The following is a 24,168-nucleotide window of genomic DNA, read 5'->3' as shown; positions in this document are numbered from 1 at the left end:
AGAAAACTTGGCTCCTCCTCTTACCTTTCCTTGGTTGTGTGACCTCCATCAGAGCCATTTAACTCATACGGGAAAACAGTATCTTCCTTGGTTGGCTTGCAAAGTTCTTTTGGCTCTCAAACGAGATGCTGTTTGTGAAAGCATTTGTAGACACTACATGCCACACGTGAGTAGGGGATTATCATCGCTGTCATCATCCCTGTGTGAGAAGCAAGGCCAGGCAGAGGCATGGCGACGCTGCAGGGGACACAGGCCTCACGTAGTGCCAGAGCTCCGGAGCGAGGGATCTGAATGTCTGCGGGCAGGTGTGCTCGTAACGTAGCAGCAAAGAACGGACAAAGGAGAAGTGCAACCTCTGCTGCTCTCCTTTAGACTCAGTCTGATCCCTTTCAGGAATCAGGTCTACAATTTTCAGCTAAATTTTGTGTCTCTTTGGCTCTACCTTTCCGAGCATAAGCACCCAAAGTGGACATCAGAGCCTTGTGTAAGGGGCCGACAGCAGCCCCCGCTGGAGGCTTGCCAACAGCGTGCCAGCTCCAGCCCAGCATCTTAGGGCCCCTTCCTCCTTCAGAGGATGACCACTGTCCCTGGAGGATGCAACCCCTCCACCTTCTTTCTCCTGCGTTTCGTTGAAGAGAGTAACAGGGGTAAGAGAGAAAACGAGTCTTCGAATGCTTAACCAAACTGGAAAAAAAGGGCAAAACAAAACCATACACCTACTTTGAAAACAGACTTATTACCTCTTTCTCGTCTCAGCACCCCTAGCCCAGCGAGCCCAGTGAGACTTTTCCCCCCGTAGAGTCTCCATAGCCTCTTCAGCCTTATACATTGTTTTCCTTCCTATTTAAGCTCAGTAATGAGAGCTTGGCAGGAGAAAAATTCAAATGGGTCAGGAGGCCCTTGTGGCTTTTCTTGGGCTTGTTTTCCACAGCCCGTTCTAGCCTGCAACATACTTTGCAAGAATGAGTTGGCTGGAGATCTAACCCACGGTAAGAGGCCACCACCGAGGGCAGCATCGCAGACCCAGTGAGACTGGAGCCACGAGCAGACTTCCTGAAGCACACAGCCTGGGTGTTTCCTTACACACGCACATGCACACACACGTGCACACACCGGGGATCCTCATCGAGAACAGATGTCGCTCTCCTCTGTGCCAGCCACGTGTCCGGCATGGCATTTTCTTCTGTGAAGCTCCTGGCAACTGTGTGCGTCCTTTCTTCTCCCCTCTCTCCACTTTCTCCCTCCTTCTCCTACCCCCTACATCCACTGCATGTACACATTCTCTCCTGATTCATACTGGGCCAGCCTCATATTTTTGTTGTTGTTATTGTTATTGCAAACATTGGATGCTTCCAAAGCTGGGGAAAAAAATAAAAAGAAAAGAGAAAAAGAAAAAGAAACCACAGCAACCCCCAAAGAAAACATGTTCTAACCCAGGAATGTACACTACTTCATGCATGGGAAGCATCTTCCCACCTCTCCAAGCTTAGCTACAGAATCTAGGGCTCCAAATTCCAACACACGAAAAAACAAATTCATCCAGCTTTTCTGTGTGAGCCTCATGCCATTTCCCAATCTAAAAGCTTGCTGCTCCCCCCAATGGCTGGGATTTGCAGAAGAGTCGTAGCCTCCTTTCCTGACTTATACCCTGGTCACTAAGCTACGACCACTGCTTCATACCCATTTATTCATTTCCTCCCTTAAAATATTTCTGAGTGTCCAGTTTGTGCTGAGTTACAAAAGTGATTAAGTTAACTTCCTAACCCAGTCTGTGCAATAGAGGTGAGCAATCAGTTGCTACCCCATGAGTATAGCAACACAGAGATACGTACAAAGTCACATGGGGACACCGAGAATAAAGCAAATAGCTTGTCCCAGTCACACAGAGATCTTCTAGAAGGGTAAACTTTTGAAGGATAAACAGAAGCATGTGGAAAGGCAAAGCTGTGAAAGGTAGTGGTGCAATGCAGTCATCAAATTTGTCCGTAATAATGCTGTATAACAAATAATCAAGCACCAGGGCCTTTTAATAACAAGATGTATTTCTCACTCGTGCATCTGCAGGGTGACTGAACTCGTTCTGCTTTAGGTTGTGCGTTGGGTCCAGATATACTCCACGTGTCTGTCACTCGAGGTTTCAGGGTCAGCAGCTACTATTCAGGTTCTGTTAACTCTTGGTGGATAGCATGGGCACAAAAGGACCAGCAGAGGCATGCCAGCACATTCAAAACCTCTGGTCAAACGTAGTGTGTGTGACACACACTCACATTCCGTTGGTCAAGACAAGCCCCATGGCTAGGTCCAGAATTAGTAGGAAGGAGGATTAGACTCTGTTGATAGAGAAGTCATGACAAAGGAAGAGAGTGGAAGGAACAGTGGACATGTAATGTCATCTGCCAGTCAGTCAAACATTTGTTGCATTTAAATTCATTCTACCCGATCCCAAGACACTCCAAAAGTCTTCCCCAATCATAGCATCAGGCTTGAAATCTAGACGATCGTGATTTACTATTAGGTTACAATGTGCTTCTCTTAATCCAGAGCCTGGTGTTCAAGTTCTCTACCTTACACACACCTGATGAAAAAGGTGGGGCAGAGAAAAGACACCTACAGTAAATGACCCCTTTCAGGGAGAATAATGAGAGGCACGTAACAGTTACCGGCCTACGACAATTCTGAAATCCCTCTGAGACAAGTTGTAAAAAATCCCTACTCTTAGAATAGGGAGTATCTTGTTCAGTAGCATTTGATTACTCCTTGGGTATAACTCCCAGGGAGTTCTTCATGGCTTTTGGCTCTGCTGGCTTGGGAGTCCTTCATTTTCCATCATCCTCTTAGGCCACAAAAAGTTGCTTTGGAGAACGTCCCTCCACTGGAAGGTAAGTGGTTCTCTCTGCCTGCTTTGTTGTCGTAGACTATGGGGGACCCAAAAATCTTTTCATGTTCTCCAGCTATAAGTCTCTTTTAATCCAAGCTGATGGTACTTTTGGCAGTTCAACTCACAGACTTTATTGGTTTTGTATACATTTAATTTTAGTTAAATCCATATACCAACAGCTCTCCTCACAAGTCTTTTCCAGATGTGGCTCTCTCTGTAGATTTAATTAAAGGTATTCTAAGCTTAAGAGACTTCTCTGGGACAAAGGCCTTGGTCTCTTTTCTAGGAGGCATTTTTTTAAGATGCGAGGATCCCCCAGATGCCACTTTAGTCCAGTTAAAAGCCTCAACAAAGGGTGTAAAGATCCACCCCTTGATTTGGTCTTTGTCTGAGATTAAGTCTTAAATCTCTAAAGGTGTAAATATTTAAAGCACCCATTCATGTCTTCTGTCTTATTCCTCTGTTCTCTCAAAATGTGGTCTCCATGGTTGCCTCCAAAGGGACGGAAAAGACACAAGAGGGGCCGGTAACTCTTGAGTCCCTTGGAACAGAATTAATACATCATTTCCGCTTGACTTTCTATTTCCCAGTATATGGTCACGTGGCCTCAAGCCCACCTCAAGAGGGTCAGGGAAACACAGGGGATTATACAGATATCAGGTGAACATTAAATATCTCTGTCACAGAGAAAACATGATAGGATGTATACTTTAGGAAGAAAGTCATGATGACAAAAACTTTTGACCATGGAAGTCAGAACCTTATCACCTCTAACCTGAGCTAATGTAATAGTCTCTCACTGAACTGAGAAAGTAGAAAGAAAAGGGGCTGAATACAGAACTATTTCTGCAGTAGAATGGTAAGCGTTTGGATGTTGGATGTGAATACAAGAGAGGAGTTGAAGATGAACTTAATTTGCTTGGAAGGGGTTGCATGATTATTCTGTGGGCTCACCTCTCACACTGATAATCTCAGTTTACTCTGAAGAAAGCTCAACTTAACAGTTTCCCAACATATAATGCTTGAACATCTACCACGGGGAGTAAAGAAAAACTTGGTTCCTGCCTATGTGGTTGGAGGTGTATGCTATTTGTGTTTTTGTTGGTGTAGCTATTTTGAACATCCAGTTAAACCAGCTTCTGAAAGGCAGGGGGCATGTTTAATTCCTCTGTGTTTATATCCACCCCTATCCACCCCCACACACACCCACTGTAGTTTATTATTAAACATACCATAAATAGTCAATAAATATTCACATGTGGTTAAGTAATGCTCATTTAATTCTCTTCTTTGGCATATATTATTTAGTGAATTCTTTATGCATTGAATGTGGACTGGTGGGGTGCAGAACTGGAATTAGTATTTTGTTTTTTAATTAGACAAACCAAGTAGTAAGTTGAATATGCATTATCCAGATGTGAAAGATCCTGAACAAACGGAGATGAAAGCCATGTCCCCAATGTCCTCTCCCTTGTGTTCTGGCTTGAAAGTTTAAAATGCTTAAGTTTAATTTTCACCTCTAGTGCTCATTCCCCAAGTGACCTTGGGGCATGGCCCTTTGTCTCATTTTCCCCATCAGTGGAATATGGATAATCATATTAATCTGTCTCACCAGGCGATGTGAAGACTAATTAAAAATGAGATTAGATTCAACTGAAGTCTTTCTAATGTGAGAAATATTAAACTTGGTGGTGCATGTCTGCTATGCCGTTAGGTTCCTGGGAATGGTCTCTGGCCTTGGAACCACTTATGACCCCAGTGACACGGCAGCTGAGTCACGAGTACCTGGAGCCTGCCCAGCTTGTTGGCCATACTCACCTGTCCTGTGTCTATGCCCCTTGTGCCCAGCCTGATGGCCAGACCCATCCAGGTTGCCCAGTAACTGAATAGCAGAAGCCAGTGATCTTTTAACTTCTTTGGGCTCCCTCTTGAGAGCCGCTTCCTGCCTGTCCTCTCTTACCTTGTTTTCGTGCTCCCTTTTTCTCATACAGGATCTCTGAAAATCCTTTGCGTTGCCAGATCAGGAAAAATAGCTAAATTAATAAATTCACTAACTAAGGCATGCGTGTTGGTCTGCTTGGGCTGCTGTAGTCAAAGACCACAGACTGAGGGACTTAAACACCAGACATTTATTTCTTACAGTTCTGGAGGGCTGGGAAGTCCCAGATCAAGGTGCTGGCTCATTCAGTTTCCTGGTGAGGGCTGTCTTTCTGGTGTGCCGACGGCTGCCTTCTTGCTACGTCTTCACAAGGGAGAGAGAGAGAGAGAGAGAGAGAGAGAGAGAGAGAGAGAGAGGAGAAGGGCTGGTATGTCTTCTTTAAGAACATTGATCCCGTCATGATATCATCTAAACCTAATGACCTGTTAGAGCCTCACCTCCAGATACCATCATATTGTGAGTTGGGGCTTCAACATATGCATTTTGGAGGAACACACTTCAGTCCCTAACAGCACCACTCATGCTCACTCCACCTGAGTAGAAGACGTTCCGACACATAGAACGAAGTTTCCCAGTTTTCTTTAACAGGTGGCTGCCTGCACTGTATAACTTTAAGGATGCTGTACATACTTCTATTTCTCCCTCAAATATTTATCTCCCACATCTGACTTACGAAGTCTCAAAGTTTCCAAAGTTAAAGTCCTTTTCTCCTCAATAATTTCTATTTTATCTGGTTGCAGATACATATTTATCATTGGCTCCTTAATATGTCAGCTGCTTTCCGGAGAGGTAGGAGACTATGCAGACACTACGGTAGGGATGGACACCTTGGGCAAGGGGGTTTTCAGCGCGAGCAGGGCCCAGCGTGGATGTGGAGATGGTGGGGGAAAAAGAGACCAGGGACTGAAGACAGACTATGACACAGCCTTGCTGCTGTACCTCAACTACAACAGAACATAAGAGAGAGGATTAGTATCAGGTAACTTGGCTTCTGTATTTTTCCTGCCTTACGGCCATATTATGCATAGTTTTTCTATTCCCAGACTTGGGCAAAGTAAATGTAAGATCCCTGGGATTACAGGTCGTGATTAAGAGAGAGGAGAATGACCAACCAGGTTATCCCGTAGCCGCCTTTGGGAGGGCTATCGTCCACCTTCACAGACAGGGAACCATCAATACTCAGAATATCCAGGCTTATTGCACTCGGGAAACAGACAAGAAATAGCTCCTGGTTGCATGGTATATTTAATAACATTACTGAGTGTTTATTATATAGCAGGTGCATACTAAGGAATTATCACCCTTATTATCATTCCTATTTTCCTGATGAGGGAACTGAGGGGCTGAGAATTCAGGTCCCTTTGCAAAGCTCCAGAGGTAGCAAATGTGGGATAAATACACAAACCCAGGCAGTCTGTTTCCAGAGTCCCTGTTCTTAACTGGTAGGAAGATTGAAAACAAACAACACATGAATTAGGAATGTAGGGCTTGTAGAATACTCAACGAAGAGATGAACACAGGGTGCTGGCCACCTGTTGGGACAGCTACCCAGGCTTTGCAAGCTTTAAGCTGAAAGAAGGGGTGTTGTGCCAGTGAACCCTGCTGAATGAGGACCAGAGACCAGGGAAATGAGAGTGGGGACCTATTTGAAACACATGCAGCCAATCAGTGGAAGAGTGAAAAAGATACACGGACAAGCGTCCCCTAGATAAAGGGGATGTAAACCAGACACACGGAATAGGTTCCATACGGGTGACAGGGAGGCTCCGTGCATCCACCAATTAACGGAGGACAGAGCAGCGGATTGATGAGTGGGATGGTGTGACAGGTTGAGCTTAAGAACCAAAGTAATCAGCCACACAAATTGAACTATTTGTAGACACAGGAACTTAGACCAGGGCTAAAAGAGACAAGACTATTGGCAAGAAAATATTCTAGAATAAATATGACACCTCCCTCCTGCTGTTCCTCAACTCAGCCGGACCTGGGTTTTACAGGGGTGACAAAACAGGCCTAAGTTGTGGAGAAAGCCTGGCAGTAATCGGGCAGGAGAGAAAACTGGCCAGGACCCTCTAGGTCTGTGTTTATATGGGAAAAGATATGTAGACCTTATCACTGTGAGCTAGGACAGGGTTTGCTGATTGCTTAGACTCTGTTTCTTAAGACTGAGTCCTTAGATTTAGTAAGGATTCTTTCTAGCTTTTTTTTTTTTTAATGAGCAAATTAAAAAAAATTTTTTTTTAATGTTTATTTTTGAGAGACAGAGACAGAGCACGAGCAGGGGAGGGGCAGAGAGAGAGGGAGACAGAATCTGAAGCAGGCTCTGAGCTGTCAGTATACAGCCTGACGTGGGGCTCGAATTCACAGACTACAAGATTCTGACCTGAGCCGAAGTCGGATGCTTAACTGACTGAGCCACCCAGGCGCCCCATAATGAACAAATTTTGTGAGAAACACTTAGCATGGTTTGAAAGTCAAAATGTCACAAAAAAACCTTCGTCTGCATTTGGTCTCCTACCCAAACAAGGCCATTTCCTTTGCAGTACCTCTCCGGTCTGTCTGTTCGTTTTTTGTTTGTTTTGTTTTCTGTTCCATGTTACAACCAGCCAGTTCTGTTTTCTTCAGTTCATATCTGTTTGAGGTGAACTTCTACCTGCTCTGAATCTGATCCCTTCTTTCCGGAACATTTCCCACACTGTCCCCAGATCCAGTCTTTGAAACATAACTTTTATCCTGTTCGTCTGCTCAAAACAAAACACAGAGAAGACAAAACAAAGCAAAACTTCCAGTGGCCTCTATTGTCTTCAGGCTAAGGAGCAGCTAGATTCCTCAGAATGGAGATTTTGACCTAGTTCCTAATGTGGGCCATTAATACTTGAGGCAGAAAACCACAGATACATCGCTTTCATTTTCATCTGAAATCTTGGCTTATCTTTGCCCTCCTGCTGTGATTTTTCTCCCCACTTCTCTGCCAAATCCCATCCATACTCAAAGATGAAATCTAATCCTATATACTCCATAAAGGTTTTCTGAAATGTCGCAGACCCTTTCCTATTCTGAGCCTTCTAGCTCTTATTGGTGCTATTAGTTACTTTGGGAATTAATCCTCCATTGGCCCATGATTTCTTTCCTATTTCCTCAGACGCTGTTCAGATCCTTCCTTATTCAGTGCTGATGACACCAAAGCTGCTTTAAGGCAGACTTTGTCATACACAGAACATACCGTGTTCCTTGTACCTAGAAGAAGACACACTAATTACGTATCGATTAAATATCCCAAGAATTCAGCAACTAGCCTCACGCCTGGCTCATAATATATGTTTTGAACTTAAATAGCCTGCATGATCCATTTTTCGTGGATTTCTATAGCATTGACTTTTCCTCAGAGAGTGGCTTTGCATGCTCATAGGTGTGGTGGGAGATTGGACCAGGTTTGCTACTGAGAAGTGGAGTGTGACGTATCATTATGATTTGGTGACAATGCTGGCGGCAGGACAGATACGTCAGGATGATTGTAGCACGAGCCTGGCCATCGGACAGTGGCTGTACGTCTTTTCTTCACACAGGTTCCTTAATGGCTCAAGTCCTTGGTGTTTTGATTGGCAAAATGGGCATGATAATACATACCTACCTCACTGAGTGATGGTGAGGGCTCGGTAAGATCATGCATAGCATCCACATAGCACAGTGCCATGTCACAGAAAATGCCATATATAAGATAAAAATTGCATCTGGCTTCTATATGATGGCTTGTAGTTTGTAAAAATATTTTTGCCTTTAGGTACATTCCTTATACCAAGGAACTTTCAGAGAAATTGTATACGTCTCTCTGTATATGTATATATATAATAAAAACACGTATTTTAATGTTATATATCCATAATATACATGTTATATATGATTACGACACATGTATCTTCTATATGAATATTGTATATATCATATGTACTATATTTATGTGTACGTGTGTATATATGTGTCTGTTATATCTGTGTGTTTTCTGTGTATATGACGTGTACGTAATAACGTATATATATACCTAATATATGAAAGAAAGTGAGAATGAGAGAGAAAACAAGTCCTGCGAGTTAGACCCCACGAGTACTTGTGAACACTCAAAACAACGTAGGTTTAGATTTACTCCAAAGTGCTCCGTGTTTGGGAAGAGCTGGGCGTGGTATCAGAATGGCAAAAGGTTCTGTCACCTGCTTTGATTCCTTTAAATAGCTCTTTCCACCCCAGGAGTGTCTGCTTTCTCCCCGAAATTTCTCCCAGTGTGCTCGGTTGCTGAGGAGAGAGTGAGAAAAAGAGAGACTAGGAGAGAGGGAGGGAGGGAGGGAGGAGGGAAGGAATGAGGGAGAATGGGGAAAGAGAAAAAAAAATACGACGCTCAGCAAACAGCAGGAGGGCCAAGAAAAATATTTAATCCAAACAATGAATATTGTCGTTTCCTCCCACAGTCTGCATTCCCAGTCATCTCGCACAGGCAGGCCTGGGGAGCCAAGAAATGCCGAGCTGCCTGGCATGGGTGTGCGTGTGGCGGGGCGCCGGGGGGCGAGCACGCGTGGCGGGCTGCGGTAGAACATTTCCATCGCCAGCCCAGGCCGGCCTCAACCTCCCATGAACTGCAGGCCGGCCAAGGAGTCAGAAGACAGGGATAGAGGGAAGTAGAGGCTCGCGGTCAGAGCGGGACCCCGGCAATCTGCCCCGGGGTCTTCTTCCCCGTGCCTTTCCAGCCCTTTCTGCCAGCTGTTTCCTCCTCCTTCCTCCTCCTCCGCCTCCCAGAGCGATGTGAGCCCTTGAGCAGAGCAAGGCTGCCGAAGGTGTCCCTCACGGGGGGTGTGGTCCCGGCACGACAGCTGGCGGAGAGCCAAGAGAGGAGGGGCTGCGTGAGTGACTGCCAGCAGTGGTGACTCGGGCAGGGCAGGTCCCATCCCACCTGCTCAGCACGGTGGCTACCATGGCCTGAATTTCTGCTCCCAGGTTCGTTCTTCTGGATCTTTAAGTTTGGTTCCGTAAGGGTCTACTGTCCGTGAACCTGTACCTGGAAGCTCATGCTGAGCCATTCTCAGGTGACGTGTTAGGGAGGGTAATTGATGGCAAGAACGGACACCTGGGGTTGTTGGGAACAACAGAGGAAAGGCACCTTACCTTGGAGGAAGGGCAGGAGGAGTGGAAAGGAGAAAAATATTCTGCCTTCTTAGGTTAGAAAGTGTCTTCTGGAGGGGATCCATGAGTCTCGCGTTAAGAACCCCGTGTGCTGTGTTGGGCACTGTGCTGCTGTGGGGGTCTACCGCTCATGGAAAGAAGCACGAATGGAAGTGTCCCTGCCCCCGGGGGCCTTACTGAGTCCAAACCTCTTGTGTTCAAAGTCTCTATCGTTGACCTTGAAACATGTGGGCTGGTTCCAATTAGCAGGAGGGGAGACAGGAAATTCCCCTGGACAGTTGCTGATGCGTCCCTCTTTTAGAGAAGAAAGCCAAATGCCGTGCAAGCGAGACCCTGGCAGGAGACCTTGCAGGCCACCTCTGCCATCACCACCTCTCCCAGCCCCCATCCAAACAAGAAAACAAAATCACGACAATCAGCGGGCCTACAGGTCTGGCAGTGGAGAGGCGAGCGAGGTCTGATGGTATGTCATTACTGGTTCTTGCCGGGAGCCCAAGCAGACGTTGCTACATCAGGACTTGGGAGAGCTGCCGTGGTTGCCACCAGACAGCCTCTTGAGAGGCGTTGCGGTGTGGTTCGAGAAGCAGGGAGGGCAACAGCATAGGGTTGGGAGTCATTGGCATAAAATCTGGACCAGCCGACTGCTGGGGAAGAGCTGCGGCCGGGCCAAGGGCGAGCATGGAGGACGGGATTCAGAAGAGAGGTTTGGGGGGGGGGGGGCTTTGTTGACATGGAGGCCAGCTGTGGCCCGGCAGCGACCTTGCGCGTGATTATGGAGACGTGACCAAGGAATAAGGTCGGTGGCCCGGTCTCATGCAGTTTGGTCGAAGGCAGCTGGAGGTCAGGGCCGGAGGCACAGGGCTTCTTAGCCTGGGTGAGGCCTCCCAGGACACACTCCCATCAGTAGCAGTGGCTCACTACTGTGGCATTTCTCCACAGAGGGGCAGGCCACAAACGTTAGGAGGGCCGTCTCATTTGGTTTTTGAGCCCCCAAGACAGCATGATAAGGGCCCATGGGAGAATGTTCTCTTCTGTCTCTATCTCTTGGGAAATAGAGCCCTAATTTCGAGCCAACGTTCTTCTGGCACAGATGAATGCAGACTCGACCCGAGTGCCTCGTCTTCACCATCTGGGGCTCTTACCCCCATCCCTACCCCTGCCTGGGGGTGGCTGAGAAGCACCCGGCTCTGTTGGGCCCAGAGGCAGGCCAGCGGGGAAGCGGGCTGGCATACGTGTGTAAGTGAGGTCGAAGAGTCTGCCGTACCGGGTCTTTCTTTGCAGTGAAATGAAAGGGGCTGCTAGGAGGTTGTTTTTGGCCGGAAAGTCAGTCACAGAGCGTCTTCTCACTTTCCTGTTTTCCTGTGGTGCACGTCAGGGAAGAGGTGTCTGTGATGGTTTGGGGTTTTTCAGAGGCTAAGACACTCAAGTCACCACCATGGTTTTGAGGAGAGGCTTGCTTTCCAGAAGCCAGTCAGGCCTCTCCCACTCTGTTTTTATAATTTCCAGACCCATTTCCCTTGTCACCTGACTCCTTCATGACTCAGATGGTGCATTTGTGGTGAAAGTGAATGGGGCAGGAGGCGTGGGGATGAGAACGTCCATGGCTTTGACTCTGAAGTATTGCTGGTAGAATCTCAAAGCTTTTCTGACCAGGGTCTCTTTGGAGGGAACTCAGACACCATCCCACGGCAGTAAAAGCAATGGTAGGATTCCTGCCCCCTTCATAAAACTAGGATTCCTTGAGGACTTACTGTGTACCAGGTACGGGGCTAAGTATTTCACCTCCATTGGCTCATTTACTCCTTACAACAGTCTATGAGGGAGGTGTTATTCTCACTCGCAAATGAGGATAATGCTACTCAAAGAAGTCCAGTAATTTGCTCACCTCTACAAGGTGGTGAGGAGCAGAGCTGGGATCCGGGCACAGGTTTATCTAACACCGTATTCCAAGCTCCTTATCACTGCACTCTACAGCCTTATCATTTTCCAGAGCAGAAGGTATTAAGCCCCATGTACCTTGAAGGAGATGAAAATCTTACAAGTCACTTGACCTTATTTTGTTTTCCTTCTTTCCTATTTGCTTTCCTTCTTTCCATTTCAACTCATCCCCACTATTTCTCTCAGAAGAATATGGGTTCTGCACCATTTGATCAATTCTGTTCCAAGGCTGTGCTTTGGTCGTGGTGTCGCGCATAGATAAACTCGTCGTAATCGGGTGTCTCTTTCGGACCCTACAAAGTGGCACATTTGCTTTTCCTTTTTTTGAGAGTCTGGGGTATTGCACAGGCCGAGGTTTGAAGCCCTACACAGAAGTCGTGTGAGCTTGCCCAGACCAGTAAAGCACAGCGGACCATAGGACTGCACCCCAACTCCTGATGTTACTCAGGGCCACCAAATGGGGTGCTTCCCTCTGCCCATCCAGCAGAATGCGTGTCTCCATTGCCTTTCTTTCAATTACATCTTGCTCATCTATTATTTGTGGAGCAGACCTTTGGCGTTCGAGGAAGTACCATTTGCGGTTTCAACTGCTACCCTGTAACTCAGCAGGTCCTTTATACCTTAGTGATCGGTGACTCTGCCGAGGCTGGGATTTGCATCGTCTGGTCTTCAGGGCTGGTGGGCACGAACCAGCCTCCCAGTTCCAAGCGAGCCAGGGTACCTTGTACCGCATCGCCGTATGACTGTGTCATTCCATATCGGTCCTCACGAACCCAGTCTTCTTATTAAAATACTAACAGCGTCGCTTACGAGTTCACCACCTTGCAAGGGCCCGGGACTTGGGCGCCTACCCCCAATCAGCCGTTAAAACCTAACTGCTTGATTACAGATATTTGCAAACATTCCTAAGACAGCCATGCTTTCACTCCTGTCTTTCTGCTCTGGTTTTTCAGCTTCTTTTTTGTTTTTGGCCCCCTGATAATTTCTCTTCCTTTCTTCTTATCCCAGCTCTGGAGTTGAGAGGATATTGTTAAATTTTATCCAGCATTTTTAGATGGATTATAGAAGGAGAACTTTTAGATGGTGTATTCCACTGTCTCTTTCCACTCTTAAATAAGTATATACCAATGCTCTGTACCTAGTAGGAGAAGAATAATGAAAAGGACAGATCTGGTCACAAAGTATGCTAAGGAAATGAAGTTAGCCACCCCCATATTTATTCATTAAAAATATGTTTTTAATGTTTATTTTTTGAGAGAGACAGAGAGCAAGCGGGGGAGGGGCAGAGAGAGAGGTAGACACAGAGTCCGAAGCAGGCTCCAGCCTCCGAGTGGTCAGCACAGTGCCCGACACGGGGCTCGAACCCACAAACCATGAGATCATGGTCTGAGCTGAAGTCGGACACTTAACCGACTGAGCCACCCACGCGCCCCATATTCATTCCTTGAGAACCTCCTGTGGCACCAGACACTGAACTTGCTGCTGGTACTGTGAAGATGGTTACGCTCTGAGTGAGTCCTTGATAGTCCATTCAAAGTGTCAAGTCTTAAATAATGCAAATATGGCTAAAATATACCATAGTAGCGCACAGCTAGGGAGAGTTCTCTGGGTCCAGGGAGCCAGAGGAGATTTTCCAGAGGAGGTTGCATGTAAGAAACTCTTCCTGCAGAATCCATCTCAGGGTATCTATTCTAATTTTACATTTTCCAAGAAGATTGTGGCAAACCCACAAATGTGAGATCATTGGCACCCTCCCACCCCAAGGGGTGAACGCTGGAGGAGGGGAACAGCTCCGTTTCCTCTTTCCGTCAGATGACTGCAATGAGCAGAAAAATATCTGGCTTTAGCATTCTGGGACCCAGAAATAAATGTTTCTGGGTTGCAGGCATCTGCTGATGGGATGGGAGCAGAGTTACTGCTTCCTCCTGGGGAAATCAGCCTCTAGGGAAATATGCACTGACCAAGCCCCGAGGCCAGAAGCAGTGATCGCGCCTGGTCGCTTATTGGGGACAAATTTCGACCTGCAGCTGGGAAAATAAGAAGGGAAGTTGTTGGGGTTCAGGGGAATTGAGATGATGTATATAAACAGTCCTTTTTTGTTTCTGTATTGGATTGTTGGGTTCACTTCGTTGTTAATGCTGTACCTAAGCCATTTCTTATAGAGATGCCAAAGGAATTAAATTACCCAGAATTCCCCATAAATTAAAAGATCGATGATTTCATCAGAGAGCGGTAGCATGGTATAGTAGAGAGAACATCAGATCAAGGATCCAGAGATTTCCTCCTCATTCGCAGAATTGCCACCCACTAGCCTGACAAACAAGACATTTCTTTTTTTTTTTTTAAGCATCCATTTTATCATTTGTAATATAAGAGTTTTATAGTAAACAGTCTTCAAGGCTCCATCCAACCATAGAATTTCATGTATCTGTGATCCTTTCAAAGAAAAACAAAAAGCAAGTAGTGTTCTGGTCACCAAGGCTCCTTGAGGGGCCTCAAAGGCCTCACGGGTTTTTCCTGTGAAATTCGAAGAGTGGCCTTGCAGTGAAGCCCAGGGAGTATGGACACAGCAGGCAGATCTTTGAGATGAAAGAAGAATCAGAATCAGGCCGGAGAATAGGGCCAAGCACTCACTGGAAAGCCAGAGAAAAAGAGAAAATCAGCACACATTCTTGTACATATTCACAAGAGGCTTTATCTACCGCCGGGACTGTGTCCAACACGGCAACATAGTGTCCCTGGCGAGGGGCTTCTTTGGGGCCTGAGGCAGCCTCATCAATAGAAGAAACGGATGTGGGTCTGATTTGTCCTTCACATAACTAGAGGGTTTTGGTGGGAAATGGTGTGGGAGAAAGAAAACAGTGTTAAGCATTAGGCATAAATGGTATTAGCAGCTTCTCCTGGTCTGAAACACTCCTCAAGATGGTAAATCAGGGGGTGCCTGGCTGGCTGAGTCAGTTCAGTATCCAACTCTTGGTTTCAGCTTGGGTCACGATCTCATGGTTCGTGAGTTTGAGCCCCACGTTAGGCTCTGTGCTGACAACACAGAGCCGGCTTGGGATTCTCTCTAGCCTCTCTCTCTCTGCCCCTCCCCTGCTTGTGCTCTCTCTCTCTCAAAATAAATAAGTACATTTTTTTTTTAAAAGATGGCAAATCAGGATTTTGTCTCATGCCTTACCTCTAGGGATATAGTCACTTTTGGCTGAGATCCCAGCCTGTAGGTTAGCAGAGCAGAACATCTAAAGTTCAACGCTAACCTTTCTAAAACATAACTATGGTCATGAGTTTTGCTGCAAGCTATAGAAGAAAAATGCTTTTGATGTCATTCAAGTAATAGAGGTATTATCAGCCAATCAGTTGATGTTCATGGAACCATTCCTGAGGGCGGGCCCTGTGATAGGCAGTCTGGGACCACCTGTCTCTCTATTTTCACCCTCTTTTTTCCCTTACACAGTTCCCTCAGGCATCCCCTCCGAATCATCCAGTCCTAACCTCTCCTCCACAGGGGCTAGATGTAGCAGAGCCAGCCCTGAAAGTTCTTACAGATCCCCACCACCAAAATCTGGATTCGGTACTTTTCTCTCCTGTCCACACCCCTATGCCACACTCATCATCATAAGCTATGCTTGTTTGCAGTGGGTTCTCTCCAGGGTCGCAACCATGTTTTATTTATCTTTGTATCCCCTTAACAATGCCTGGCACATAGAGGTAAGGAATAAAGGATGTTGAATGAATGAATGAATGACTAGATAGGGCCACCATCCCCATGCCTAGTTTTCCAGAACAACCTTAATCAGAAAATAATACAACATAAAGAAGGTAGATGACATAATATAAAGAAGAATTTATCTTTACTTTTGAGAAGTTTCCAAAGTTGTACAGGTTCCATAGTCACTGATAGCCCTTCCTCCTTATATTTCACCATTCACACACAGCCATTTATATGGCCGCCTCAACTGACCAGAGCAACAGCTAGCTGACCATAGATAACATCAAGCTCCTGGATCATAAAAAGAACAACCATGCCTCTCTCTCAGATCTAGGTACTTACTTCAGGTATAATTCTAAGAAGCTTGACTTATGAAGAGTGTGTGTGTGTGTGTGTGTGTGTGTGTGTGTGTGTTGAAGGGGGCTCATCTAGTGAAGGGACAAGTGTCCCCATACAGAAAGCCTTCCCATAAATGGAAATGAAAAATGTTCATGTGGATGAATTTGTGTTCTATCCAAGTTATTAAAAGGCATGATAAGAGGAATTTTATAATTTTTTTTTCTTTTGCCAAAATGGTTAAAATGAAAATGAAAAAGTGTCTCCTGTAGAAATAGTCTTCAGGTATTTGAAAAATCCACTTAATGTGAAGCACTTTGTTTTCTGATGTTACAGGATAAATGAGGTGTATGTATGGGTAGTGACGATTCACCTATGGACACGTTGTGCAGAGAAACCAAGCCTTGTGCCCTTCCTTGGGGAAAGTTTCCTGTGGCAAGTCGGACACCTTTCCATTATTGAGATTTTGATCTAATCTATATGCAGTCTTCAGATGCTTTAAAAACTTTGAATCAATTAGTCATTTTTCCCTTCCTAATTTTTCCATTGTAACTTTGGACTCAAGCTGTCAAGCTTCCCAGGCACATGTTGCCATTGGAGACTCTGTTTGTTTAGGGTGGAGCAGTTGTTTTTGGCAGGTTGGGGGAGGAACAATTAATTCTAATAGGTATATAGTGAATTAAATACTTGGGTCTTTCCAACCTTTCCTCCGATTTTCTGCTCCTTTTAATAAATTCCCTTTTCTTCCCTGATGACCCTTTGAGAGCAGCAAAGAAGCAGTTTCTAGAAATCGTGTTCAGGCTATAGCAGTAGACATCCATCAGGAGGTAGAGAAGGTCACCTAGACCATTTGTACTCTTTTCACCCTGTCTTCCCTAGTGTTCCTAAGATAAGAAGCCATCCTTGGGGAAGACTTTGGGAAGGAAGATCTCCCTGGATCCTTTATTAATTCATTCTTATGTTTAAGTTGTTCTTATGAAAAGGAAGCTCTCCCTTTAATCCTCCATACTGAAGACCATACTTTATACATAAAAAAAAAGTATTTTGGGTGCTCTTTGGATTTTTATAGACAATAACATGAAAAATAAAGGAGGAACAGATGAAGTTTTGCCAATGAGTCAGTCAGGGTTGGAAAAAAAGTAACAGATGCGGTGTTAGAGGAGGAAAATACACTCCAAACACTTGAAAAAGAAAAAGAAAACTCTGGGGGAATCTCAGTAGATGTATCTGATCCTCCTGGGAGGACCCAGGAGCATTTAGAGATGTTAAGGATGCAGCTGGCTGTACGTTGACTCCTTTTATAGGGCTGCAGTTGTAGACCCAAGTCCTGATTGTATAGTTATCCCAAGTTCTGCAGAGCCAGAGTGACTGGTTCTAGTGTTAAAGACAAACACTCACCTCAAAATCTTTGTCTCTATCCCAGTGAGTCCCGTGTTGAAAACAGAATTCATTTTGACTTCCTGCTCTCAACCGACATTGCTGGACAGCTGTGCAACAGCTGTTGAGTTCCACGCCACAAGTAGCAACTTTTCAGTGATTGGCAAACTGGTATACATCTGGAATGATGTTCAAATGACCTCAGGACCCCATAGAATAAATCAAAACATTGAAGTAATAATTTGGATGAGCTCCTTCTGATGTAATTCAATTGCTGAAAATCATTTAATGGCCTTTTTTTTTTTCAGTTTAGTGATCTGTCTCATCAAAGCCCAGTGAAATAGGGAACAGTCCGTCTATTTGACATTTAAGGAGGGTTGGGGGAGAGAAAGTGATTTAAACATGTAAACTGGAAGGCGACCTAAGAACTCAAAAGTCTACTGACTGTCTTGTGGTACAAAGAGTTTGACCACAAGATGTTTCCTGAGGCTTTGCAATTGGGCATCCACTCAGGATGGGAAGCAGCCAATGTGATTGAGTAGGTGGGCTGGCTGGCATGCCCTCCAGGATGCTGTGGGACACTGTTTTTCTCCAGGAGGAGTTCTAGGGAAACAGCGCATTGGGCTTCTGAGCTTTTATTTTAACCGCTTATTGCTGTTCTTATCATACATTCCCTTTTGGGGAGAAACACTCCATTAACTCTGGTTTGGCCTAGGCCCGTTTCCCATTTTGGTTTCTGTTCACTTGTAGCAGTAACAGGAATGAATGGGAACACTTCAGCTCTCTCTGCTCTGTGTCTAGCTGCTGTGCTTTAGGTAGCTGTACATGTGAGACGATTCATGTTCTAGCGCTAGTGTCCCAAGCCCCAGGACCCCTGCATTCTGGACAGACATCATTTGGGTATTCACAGCACCTCAGGACCACCAGGCTCTTTAAACACAAGTGGCAGCAAAGGGGTGGTACTTATGGTTCTTAATCTGGGAGAAGGAACAGAAAGTCAAGATGCGTGACTTCTAATCCAAAGCCGGCTTGACCCTAACTATCCAAATCAGGGCAATTTTTGTCATCTCTGTGCATCTCCGTTTCCTCACTGATCAAATGGGAATTCTAAAGCCAACCTGGCCAGCTGCACAGGCTTTTCCACGGAGTTGAAATGTGTGAGAATGTTTCGTAACCTACTTGACACAAAGACCTGTGACTACATGAGGGTGAAAAAGCTGACCCAGGAGTTTAGATGAACCATTCTGGATCCTAGAGCTGGTGAGAAGCAGAGTTGTTGAGAGTAAAATTTAACAGATCCTTGTGTCTAATGGTCTTGGGACTTTTCAGCTTCTTGAGAACGTTGGGTCAGTTTGTATCCTGCCCTTTGGGTGCTCTCCCATAATATCCCTGGAGTTCCACGGATTATGGTGGGGTGAGAATGGGTTGGAGAGCTGGGCAAAGCCCAGCAAAGCTGTTCTTAGACGCTGACCTCTCATGTCTTCACCAGCCTTTCCAAGCCGATGGGTGGTGCGATACCATCAACAACCGGGCCTACTGCCACTATGATGGGGGAGACTGCTGCTCTTCTACTCTGTCCTCCAAGAAGGTACGTGAACCCGCCTGCGGGTAACAGGCTGGGCAGGGGCTCCAGGAATCAGCGCAGGGGCTTTGGCTGGTTCTCCTTCCTTCTGTACCATAATTGGTGCTCATTCAATGCTCAAGAAGGAATGATCATGAAAAAACATTGAAGCTTCTATGGTGGCAGGATTAAGGGCAGTGATTTTAGGTGAGGTTGTTAGAAAACGCTAATTCTTTAAGGAGCACCTTCAAAAAACCTATGGCTTTGCTACTCGAAGACTCACATCTGCTTATAACTGTCTGGGATACACTTCTGTTGGCAGGGAATCATGGCCTCTACCCCCCTGGAGAGGCAAGACCACCAATGAAGTGATATCCAGTTACTAGTAGTTAAATTAATTAATTTAATTAAGTTGGTTTGTAATTAATACATTGTAATTACATTGATAATCCTGTATAGTGCAGTATAACCATATCTCAAATGTATGTTGAGTGGCCACCACAGGCTGCTGGCAGGACTCCCTAGACCGATCCTGAGCAGGAGTCTTTTTCTCGGTTTCTCTTTTATCCCTGTTTCTCTTCGGTGAACCTGGGCTAGTATACGATACGTCCATCTATTTTTTACCTCACTTGATTTTCCATGCCCGAAGGTTAGAATCCTTGCCACTTTTTACATCAGGTCTCCCAAGATGCCCTGTTTTCTCGGAAGCTAGGTAACATACACTCAAAAAGTGTGTTGGTGGCAATGCAAGCCGGTAGAGAGGAACTTTTGCTGGATTATTTTGGCATGGAGCGGAGACAATTACATAGCAGGGAGGCAGTCCAGCCACAATGGGTAGAGAGATGCGTTGTCTCACCGAGCCAAAGTATATCCTGGGTTCAAGATGGGCAGACTGTCATGCTCATGAAGACAGCAAAGATTGGGGCGCCTGGGTGGCTCAGTCAGCTGAGCGTCCGGCTTCGGCTCAGGTCATGATCTCACGGTTCATGGGTTCGAGCCCCGTGTCGTGCTCTGTGCTGACAGCTCGGAGCCTGGAGCCTGCTTTGGATTCTGTGTCTCCCTCTCTCTCTGCTCCTCCCCTGCTCATGCTCTGTCTCTCTCTCTCTCTCTCTCTCTCCTTCAAAAATAAATAAAAACATTACAAAAAAATTTTTAAAAAGACAGCAAAGATGATCTTATGGCTCCAAGAGTACTAAGAAGTAGGAGTCATAGAACTAGGCTGTAGAGCCTTAGTTTTCTGGATGGTAGTGTGATCTTAAGTTATCCAACCTCTCTTGGCCTTCCGTGTAAAAAGAAAATGCCAACATTCATCTTACCTACTCACAGGGATTTTGTGAAGAGAGCAATAGCAACAAAAACATTAACAGAAGGTTTTGACATTAGTTTTAATATTAGAAGCAGTAGTAACAGGTGGTATAGGTGCCGAGAAATGTGTGTTTTATATCCATCATTTTATTTAAGTCACACTAACACCCCTGGAGTGTTGTCCTTCCACACACATAAAAGTGAAGCGAGGAAGATTTGCCTTGCCCAAAGAGACATGATGTGTAAGTGAAAGAACTGAGTGTTAATTTCACTTCTGTGATATTAACAGTAATCCCACACTTCCCCTGGGACCACGTGAGAAAAGCAAAAGCCGGTTGAAAAGTATGGAGCTTGGCACGAAAGTGGGTTATTTCAACTTCTCTTTGATTTCCACTAGGTCATTCCATTTGCTGCTGACTGTGACCTGGATGAATGCACCTGCCGGGACCCCAAGGCTGAAGAGAATCAGTAACTGTGGGATCAAGCCCCTCCTTCTACTGCCCTGGAGGCATTAAGAAAGAGAGGCCTCCACAAAAGGGCACAAAAGGTGAACAGAGAAGAAAGGTCACGAAATGAAGGAAGGAGGAAGAGCATGAGGATCTCGTAGAATGCAGGAGGATGTTTCTAGGTGCCGACTATTGCATCAAGAAGCCCAAGTAGGGAAGAATCATGGGCAAAAGTTTCTTCAAAGGGGCAGTTGATTAAAAGTGGAAGGAGAAATATGATAGATATACACGGACCCTCATCCCCCATTTATATTCTATTCAACCCCATCCCTGCCTCTTGCCCTGCTCCCCACTCTGCACCCTGCCAACTATTCAGCCCCACCCAACTTGCAAACCAATACCAAAATACTAGAAGAGAAGTTGCCAGGGACACTCTGTAACACCCGTTTTGAATGGATTGCCATCTTTCAGGGCTCTTCTCCTCTAAACTGGCTCCCTTTCTTTTGTGTAGTCTCCCTTAGTAATGATGAGGCTAGTTATTAATTCTTTATAAGTATTTAAACATAATTATATAAATATATTATATATATTATATTTTTTGCTGTCTACTAAGCTAAAAAGTATACATTGTTCCACACATGCTGCTGTGAAGTTCACATCCAAAATGAAGACTGAGGATTTGAGGACAGAAAGACAAGTTCCTCTGCCATCGTTCTATTGATGAGAATTGGCAGGGTGAAAGGGAAGTGGAGAAGGAGAGAGAGAGAAATTAGGTGGCGTTCTTGATACATGTCAGCTAATTTACCTTTTCAGGAGCAGGAAGCTGGACCCCATTTGAGGAGGTGGAGGACGGGGACAATAACATTAAGAGATGGCAAGTTGGGTGGGAGTACCCATTAGCACTAGGCCCAGGAGAACCAGAATGTGGTTCTTGTGTATCTATCCAAAAAGACTGTATTCACTACTTTTCACTTCTCAGAACTCTTGTTTGGAGTTGACGAGACCCAGGATTCTCTACACTTTCAAGTGTGGCTCTTACTAGTCAGTCAACAAATTTGTACGAGGGCTGGGATTGCCAGGATTACAGGAACTCACACATTCCTCATGCTCGGCTTGTGGTCTCACTCCTTCTAAGTCCCCAAGCCTGGCCATCATTCACAGACACATGACCAATTGTTGATGTTCTGGAGGAAAAAAAATGTCACGGACATGACATGGGGGAAAGTGGGAGGAGGTGGAAGAACGGGCAGATATGGAGGAGCCTAGGGAGGCCGTGGTGGTGGGAGAGGCCATGGGAAAATCACAGTCTCGGGCAGGAGGGTGAAACAAGTCAGAGATTCAGCCTTGTCCCAAGTCTCCAAAACAGATCAGAGGGGAATCCGTCAAGCAATGCGGAATCTGAGGTAAATTCTATTCGAGTGCAACATATCAGATCTGCGACCTAGAGATTTTCATTTGAGCAAGCTTTGGAAACACGTGGAGCAAGGGTGACACTCTGTGGGAAAAGAGAAGAATTTCAACTATTTAGGGTCCATTTTGTTGCCATTATCCTCTCTTGTTCAATAGAGGGACTGTAGGTAAAATGACCACCGTGTTAACCTGCCTGCATTCACGTCCCAGGCTCACTCTTCTTGCTCATGGTCTATTGCAGTTGTTTTTGGTTAACAATTTCTGGATTAGGCCTTTGGGGAAAGAGCGTTAACTTCTTGCTCAACACTTCAGTTTGTCATCTCAAGAAGGGCTGGGAGTCTTGCTTCCCTCAAAGCTACTTCTCCAATGGAAGCAAATAACGGGCCAAATTAGCGTGCAACCTTGGTCTCTGAATCATCTGCTCCTTGGCTCTGACCACAAGTCCTCCACTTTTCCCACCAACACTGGAGCAACGGCTTTGCAACTAGGAAGAGGAAATGTTACTTACCGCCATCTTGAGCCAGACTTCACGTGGGAAGGAAAATATTCTGGAATGGGAAAAAAAAATTTATCTCCAGGGATATAAAATGAGGGTGGCATCATCACTGGGGAAAGGAAAGAGCAGATTGCCCATCCGAAAAGCCCTTGTCCTCTATGTTTTTGGCCCCAGTGGAACCCTAGGCACCTACCGTTCATTGGATTCATATTTAGTACCCCAAGAAGAGAATAAATATTTCTGGGATTGTAGTAGGCTTAGATATGGAAGGGACGATGAAAAAGTTTAGATCCTCCATTTTTTACAAAGTCGTACAATTGTTTTCTCGGGGAGAATATCCAAATTCTTGGAAGTGCATCAAGCTTTGTGTCAGCGAATGCTGCTTTGAGATTGAGGCAACAGAATAGGTATGTTGGGCATTGCCCAGCTCAGGAAGGCTACAGCCCCCCACGAGGATGTGAGCCTGCAGTTCACGCCAGTGTGGGTCTGTGCTCAGTCTCTCCACAGGGGGAACAGTGAGCACACTTCTCTGTCATACTTCATTTACAAATCTTTTATTCTCCACTGGCGACATCTGCAATGCACCACCGCCCTGGGAAGGTGAGAAGGCAGTTCCTGTGGTGTCTGGAAAGCCCTTCTGGCTGAAGGCTGCCCGGCGCTACTCAGCGATGGCCAGAGATGGCAGGCTCTTCCAGCCCTTGTCCCTGGACCCTAATGTGTTGAGCCCTCATGTCACTAATAAAGTGGAAGGACTGAGCCACCGTGGTCATAGAACCCCGGGAGATAATCAACTCACACTCCATGTGGTGGTCTGCACTTGGCTGCTCTCACCCAACCACGGGGTAATGGAGGACCTCTCCCAAAGGCCCTTCTATGTTCCAAAGTCACTTCTCTGCTTCTTTTTTTCCTAGTAACTAGGGGCTCTGGTGTCGAGGTTGCCCAGGACTAGGCTGACTCTGGTGGTTCGTGTGACAGTCTCCAACCAGAGAGATGAGAGGACAGAGTGAGGACAGATGGGCAGCTGGCAAAACTGTACATGAAAGGGAAGAGTTATCTTGATTGTCTCCTTTGCTTCCCTCCATCACAAGGCATTGCACTTGGCATTTGCTCTATACTCTGTGAGATCACTATTGAGTGCGTTAGTTAGCACCCCAAGGGGATGGCTTGTTTGGGAACACAATGAAAGGAGCTGATCTACTGTATTGTAATGTAAAACAGCTACAGCCAGTTATTTTGTAAGATTATAAGATGTTCATTAAAAAATCAGCACAGAAAATGTGAAGTGTCTTTGGTGTCTTATTCTTTGTTCAAATCAACCACCACTTCCAAATCGCTTCCCATTCGCTTGGGCCAGTCCAGACGTCGTCATCAGTTAATTGATTGATGGATTCCTTTTGGTCACTTAAGAGTGATTTATTAAGTAAGCGGCACATGTAGACAAAATAAACATGAAATTTTATGAGAGGAGAGGACGCGTACCAAAGCAGAGCGCACAGTAGTGATGTCAAGTGTCTCGTGGGTTGTAGAAACAAAGGCCGACATTTATGGGTCAGAGGAAGTAGGCACCACTCCTGGATGCCAAAGATGCATAGGATGGTCTGAGG

At 45.7% G+C, this 24,168-nt stretch overlaps 1 protein-coding gene across 4 annotated transcripts in view; it reads left to right on the top strand.

Moving 5' to 3' along the window:
* Nucleotides 1-23,840, top strand: part of PAPPA2 (pappalysin 2) — a 274,087-nt gene extending 250,247 nt beyond the window's left edge. For all 4 annotated transcript variants that reach the window (XM_019425665.2, XM_019425675.2, XM_019425648.2 and 1 more), the window contains 2 exons: nt 18,836-18,934; nt 20,610-23,840. In XM_019425665.2, the coding sequence (XP_019281210.2) occupies nt 18,836-18,934; nt 20,610-20,684 (174 nt within the window). In that variant the 3' untranslated portion in view covers nt 20,685-23,840. The remainder of the gene's footprint in view (nt 1-18,835; nt 18,935-20,609) is intronic.
* Nucleotides 23,841-24,168: the final 328 nt, after the last annotated feature.

This window comes from Panthera pardus, unplaced genomic scaffold, assembly GCF_024362965.1.
Source record: "Panthera pardus isolate Hobbes unplaced genomic scaffold, ASM2436296v1 HiC_scaffold_21, whole genome shotgun sequence".
NCBI classification, from domain to species: Eukaryota; Metazoa; Chordata; class Mammalia; order Carnivora; family Felidae; genus Panthera; species Panthera pardus.
This window is presented reverse-complemented; position numbering and strand designations above follow the sequence as displayed.